This window comes from Sinocyclocheilus rhinocerous, unplaced genomic scaffold, assembly GCF_001515625.1.
Source record: "Sinocyclocheilus rhinocerous isolate Xijiao unplaced genomic scaffold, SAMN03320098_v1.1 scaffold400, whole genome shotgun sequence".
NCBI classification, from domain to species: domain Eukaryota; kingdom Metazoa; phylum Chordata; class Actinopteri; order Cypriniformes; family Cyprinidae; genus Sinocyclocheilus; species Sinocyclocheilus rhinocerous.
In genome coordinates, this window is record NW_015666595.1 from 521207 (window position 1) to 527891 (window position 6685).

Here is a 6685-nt window from a genome sequence, read left to right on the forward strand (position 1 = left end):
TGTCTCTACTAACTTTGCACATCTAGACTTTGCAATATTTTCCCACTCTTCTTTGCAGAACTGCTCAAGTTCAGTTAAATTTTATGGTGAGCGTTTGTGGACAGTCTTCAAGTCATTCCACAGATTTTCAATGGGGTTTAAGTCTGGGCTCTGACTAGACCATGCAAGGACATTCACCTTTTTCTCCTTAAACCACTGCTTTACTAGGAATGCGGTTATTTGGATAGTGTGTGCCCCTGGTGTTTGTACTGACACGATGCTATGGCCTCAGATGTGACCGCTTTTAATCTATTTTGACAGTTAAATGATCCGGCTCTGTTACAAATGCTGCACAACTTTTTAAGGACCTTTCAAAAGTTTTTACTTTACTTTTGCAAGTAATTTATTTTACACAAACAAGCTTATATTTAAATTTGTTTGTGTGCATGTGCTGAACACTAGCCCAAGTTAGTTACTAAAGAAATGCAATTTCTCCTCCACATGTTAGCTAAATTAGCTAGCTACTGAATACATTTAATTTAATACCAAGTCTTTTCTACCATGTCACGCTTGATAAATTTACTACTGCAATTTTTAGTAGCTGTTTATGGAAAACATGGAGATAACTTAACAGGTCATGGCTTCATGACAGTTGCAACCCGTTTGCTATATGTCCGTCTGTTCCTGTCAATCTGTCAGCATTAAGTGAGACTGGTGCTATACATTTATACAATCAGTTGCAAAATTTACATTTTATGTTTTTTTGTTTTAATTTTTTCATTTTACTGAAACCTACAATAGGCTGCTTAATGGCAGGTTCCATTGAGAAAACATTGTGTGATTATCATTATCACAAAATGTCAACTTATTTTCAACAGTAACTTAATTTTTTGGGGCAATAATAGCTGTTTTATTATTTTATTTTATTTTTAACTAAAACTTTACTTGCAAGTTGTATTCCTATAGAAATGGGATTTAAAAAATAAATCTACCTTGAGAAATATTCTCTTCCCTACAATAAATCAAAAATTGCATATGCAAAAAGGTTCCGTCTGAAATTGAATTGCTCATTGAAAGAATATTACTGCATCTATCTATCTATCTATCTATCTATCTGATGCAATTCTCTAACTTTCTTGTCATTCAAAGATATGAGCTCATTGATGCCTTGCAGCGCCTCAGCTGTGCGGCTCGGGCTCCTTTTATGGAGCGACACGCGTGATGATCGCGCGCAGATGGGTGGGGGGTGGGGGGCGTGTGGAAACTGATCCGCCACAGCGCGCACAGTCTAAAACAGACTCTTTAACGTACTGGAAAACCGGAGAGACACGGAAACGCCCCACACCGGACTCCCCCTGCCAGTCTCCACATCTCTGGAGAAACATCTAAACTAATTCAACAGGGCAAAGGCAGAAGTAGCTGGAGAGACCAAAAGCATCTGTGATTTGTTTGTGGAAGTAGCGGCGCTCATGGCGGCAGCTCGGCTGCTTTAGGAGGGTCACTTCAGTGGATTTTAGTGGGAGAAACTCGTCTGTTGGATGTCAGTCAGAAGAATAATGGATGCGCTCAGATTGTCCGCTGCTCTTCTTCTACTTCTGTCTTTATTCAGCTGTGGAAGCACTATACAGTTTCCCGACTCCCATCTGTAAGTAAACAGCACAAAACTTGCTATTATTGTTATGATTACTCAGTTGTTGCACTTCTTGCTATCAATAATTTTTGTTGACAATAATTGCAAAACACTTTTAAGTTTTTGTATCCCAAGTGCGGAAGATAGACAAGTTTAAGGATGCGTTTACACAGGACGCGTTTCGCGTTCCGTATGCGCTATTTTTGATACAGTTGTTGGTCTGTGTAGATACACATGCGTCAGACGGACGTCTTTGGCCGTTGCGTTGCGTTTCCGCGGCGGCGTGTTAAGTTAAAGGGATAGTTCATAAAAAACATAAATAAATAAAAAAGTAACAAATCTGTAAAGTGTAATCATTATTCATGTCGTTAGGTATTTTCATTATGGGACAAAAAATACATTTTGGAGAATTTCTTTACTATAGAGTGACATTGAATGGTGACTGAAGATATCAAGCCTCAAAATAGAACACAAAATGCCCATAGAAGTAGCATGAAAGTAGCCTAGTTCATATGACTCGTTTACTGCATTTCAAGGAGACAATGTGTGATGAACATATGAAATTTAATTAGCTTCTTTGTGAAAACTCTTTCTTTTTGGCATGTTCCGTGACATCCTATTAGTGAATGAATTATGTAAATATATATATATATATATATATATATATTTAGTCATTTAACAGACGCTTTTATCCAAAGCGACTTACAAATGAGGACAATAAAAGCAGTCAAAACTAACAAAAGAGCGGTATTATATTAATATAACTAAAATAACTATTTAACTATACATTTATTATACATAACTATACATATATTATGTGTATCAAATAGTTTACAAAATCAAATGATTGGGACACTTTTTGTCATTGCAATGGCTTGGAAAAGTGTCCCAATCAACCTGAATTCACTCTACTCTTTGAAATCATGATTGCATTACAGTATGTTGTTTTAAACCCCAAATATTTTACTTATAACTTCATTATATTTTGCTTATAACTTAATTATAATTCTTCCTTAATAATTATTTAGTTATTTGTAATGTTAATTGTAAAGCTTCATATTTGTCTGATCTGGTTCTTAAGTTAAACTCACTGAAAAATTATGACTTTATTTCTGCTGTGGAACATATAAATGGGATATTTTGATAAATATCTCCATGTCCATGTGATGGAAGTCAAAGGTAACCGAAACTGTTTAGTTACCAACTAAATCTTTTTTTGAAGAACTGCATAAGATAGAAAGTCATACAAGTTTAAAAAGACATGAGGGCAATAAAGTGATGGCAGAATTTGTGAGCTGTCCCTTTAAATCTTTCATTTGAATTCTAAACTATAAACCTAAAGTGTAGTCTCTTAACAAATGAATTCACAGAATGTTTTGTGGTTTTATAACACCAGCAAGGCTGCTAGTGCCAGACAAGTGGTCATCAAACCTGATGTGCCACCCGTGTCCTGTGAGTTATTTTTAGTTGAGCAGAGAAAAGCAAGAGCAGTGAAACCTTGCCTTTTTTACTGTATAATCACCATAAGATTATGTAATGAAGCTTAGCTTCAGATGCTGTACCTGTCCGCTCTCTTGCGAGTGTATGAGAGTTGCTCAAAGACCATGCTCTCCATCCTGTGCCCTCATTTGCTGGCATTACAGTTGTTGGGTTTTAGAGTGTTTCACAACATCTTCAAACTGATAAAATCCCTCTCTATGACAGATTGGACACAAGAACAGCTCAAGGCGTAGAAGCAATCATCTGTCAAATGCATGCAATCAGATTGCACTCTTTGCTTGAGATTGTTTGGGGTTGAGAGAGACCGAATTTGGTAATATGTAAATCACAGTCTGATGTCCTTAGGCCTGTGTCTGATCTGTGTTGTGAGCTTGTACCTGATCTAACAAGTTAAAGTTCACATGAAATCAAAATCCAGTCTATTTACTTACTTAATGCATGTTCCTGGTCTTATTAGGAATGATTTGTTGGTTTACGCTGTTCTAAATTGACAAAATAGTCATCTTCATATAGTCTTTTGTCAAAATGTAGTAACTTGTTTTGTTTCTAAAATGACTTTCCTTTTTAGCTGACATCACAAATTCTGGTGCATTATATCATGTTTCACTGAGAAATGTCACATTAGTAATTTCTTTTTCTGTACTGTGGTTTCTCTTCCCTTCTTTCTTGTCATTCTGAGCCCCTTTTCCTCCTGATCTGTGTGACTGCATCTTTGTGCCCGAACCCTAACCTCCTGATGCCAGAGCCTGTCTGCTTCAGATGCTGACTGCACTCTCGTCCACAGTCTCCCCCATCCCTTCTTAGTGTCTTGTGGCTTTTGTTGTGCTGTGAGGCAAATGATTAATGTCCTCAGATCTGAGTCTGATGTCACCCGTTCCACCCCTGAAAGCTTCTTGAGAGAAGCACAAAGCAGGTAGCGCATCTGTACACTTTGCGATTATTTAGTTGTTATTAATTGTCATCTTTTCTTCTGTAATGGTTTGGGACCTGTCATCCTCTTTTTATTTAAACTTTCATGCCTTTTATGTTAATAAACAGTTTTTTAGCTGTGAACTTAAAAAATAAAGTAAACAGTTTGCATGGCTTATTTTGAACTGAATTCAACTGCTTAATATTTTTATGCATTTACACTACCGTTCAAACATTTGGGGTCGGTAAGTTTTTGAAAGTAGTCTTTTATGCTCGTCAAGGTTGCATTTATTTGATCAAAAATATTGTAAAAACAGCATTGTTGCGAAATATTATTACAATTTAAAATAACTGTTTTATATTTTAATATATTTTCAATATATTAAATATTATATTTTCATGTGTTTTACTCTGATGGCAAAGCTGAATATTCAGCAGCCATATCTCCAGTCTTCAGTGTCACATGATCGTTCAGAAATCATTCATATATGCTGACTTGTTGGTCAAGATATGCTTCTTATTATTATCAATGTAAAAAAAAAAACATCTGTACACTTTGCGATTATTTAGTTGTTATTAATTGTCATCTTTTCTTCTGTAATGGTTTGGGACCTGTCATCCTCTTTTTATTTAAACTTTCATGCCTTTTATGTTAATAAACAGTTTTTTAGCTGTGAACTTAAAAAATAAAGTAAACAGTTTGCATGGCTTATTTTGAACTGAATTCAACTGCTTAATATTTTTATGCATTTACACTACCGTTCAAACATTTGGGGTCGGTAAGTTTTTGAAAGTAGTCTTTTATGCTCGTCAAGGTTGCATTTATTTGATCAAAAATATTGTAAAAACAGCATTGTTGCGAAATATTATTACAATTTAAAATAACTGTTTTATATTTTAATATATTTTCAAATGTGTTTTACTCTGATGGCAAAGCTGAATATTCAGCAGCCATATCTCCAGTCTTCAGTGTCACATGATCGTTCAGAAATCATTCATATATGCTGACTTGTTGGTCAAGATATGCTTCTTATTATTATCAATGTAAAAAAAAAAAAGTGCTGCTTAATATTTTGTGGAAACTTTGATACTTTTTTTCAGGATTCTTTGATGAGTAGAAAGTTCAAAAGCGTTTTTAATAGTCTTTTGTAACATTGTCTTTGCCATCACTTTTGATCAATTTAATGCATCCTTGCCAAATGAAAATAATAATACTGACACCAAACGTTCAAACAGCGGTGTACATGGAGAACAAAATGCTTATTAAAACTGTTCATTTTGAGTAGAGGACCAAGTCAACATGTTACTAAAAGTGAGACAAATCAACAATAACATTTAAATAGTAGTTTATGGCAAATGGTCAACGAATGCAATCCTACTTATTCATGCCTCAGTGCATGCTGGGAAGAGGGTGTTTGGGACTGTACAAAACCATTTTCTTTGTGCAGGCCTTTAAGTTTTTTTAGTTCCGTTTAAAAAAATGAAACCTATTGTAGTAGAGTATTTAGATGCATTACTTGTTTCTAACAGTTCCTGAACATCTTTGAGTTTTTTCAGCATTATCTATTAGATCCAAGAATAATTTCTTTTAACTGCCTGGACTTCGGATCAAGACATTTTGAGACTGCATCCCAACTCATGTGATTGATTCTGTGTCCATCAAACTGGTTCCCTGTCATGTGTTTTTTTTTTTTTTTGGATCTGGAGCCTCATGTTTCAGGTTTCTGTGCCTCTGGGATGATAGAACTGGATCAGTTAGCCTCTCTTCATCTTCGAATCGCTCTTCTACAACATTTGCGTCAGTGTCCTCGCCATGTTGCACTTTGACTACAAGCATAATCAAATTTCATGCTTAAGCAGTTCGATACATGGGTCTTTCCTGTTTCTAGCCTTATTCACAGAGTGCAGATTCAGAATGAGCATTATTTGCCCTTTGGAAACAGCCCGCTCACAGTCTTTGTGGCGTGGGTTTAACTTTGAACTACGGCTCCAGAGTTTTAGGTCTTTCCAGAAAGAAAGGTTTTGCTAGTACATTACATGTTTGTGCTGTGCTTATGTGTTTAGTGGTAGTTTTTTAATACCTTAGTTCAGCAGGGAGCCTTTATGTAGGTATTTGCTGAGCCCTTTGAAAACAGATGGGAGCTATTTTTGTCACTCAAACACTCAGGCAAAGTTAAAGCTCAGATTCAGGGTGAACGGCAGAGGACCAGAATCACTCCCCGTGTCTTTTCAATTAATATTCTTGTGCAAACTGCACAGGGTCCAGCATTTTACAAATTTAAGTTTATTCTTCCTTTCCACACAAATAGATTTACCTAGATATGTCAATGAAAACGTTCCATTGTTCTATTATATTTCATTGATTTATATAAAACTAATTATGAATGTCTAACCCTAAAAGAAAATGTTTTTGGGAGGAAATTATTAGGGGTGGGAATCAACAGAGGCCCCGCGATACGATATTATCACAATACTTGTGCCACGATACAATATTATTGCAATTTTAAATATATTGCGATATTCTGCGATATATTGCAATTTATTACCTTTTTCCAACTTCAAATTATGTCCCCAAATGAAAACTTCGGCATCATCTGTTTTAACTAAAAAGAAACATTTCTCAGTTTGTTTATCTCACTTCAGTTTTATTGTTGCAGTGCAAAATGG

At 35.5% G+C, this 6685-nt stretch overlaps 1 protein-coding gene across 3 annotated transcripts in view; it reads left to right on the top strand.

Annotated features, from left to right (window-relative positions):
* Positions 1–1190: 1190 nt before the first annotated feature.
* LOC107732991 (voltage-dependent calcium channel subunit alpha-2/delta-1-like) overlaps positions 1191–6685 on the top strand; it is a 77249-nt gene continuing 71754 nt past the window's right edge. For 2 of the 3 annotated variants that reach the window (XM_016544479.1, XM_016544480.1), the window contains exon 1: positions 1191–1624. In XM_016544479.1, coding sequence (XP_016399965.1) covers positions 1518–1624 — 107 coding nt within the window. In that variant the 5' untranslated portion in view covers positions 1191–1517. The remainder of the gene's footprint in view (positions 1625–6685) is intronic. The other variant, XM_016544481.1, reaches the window with a different exon arrangement.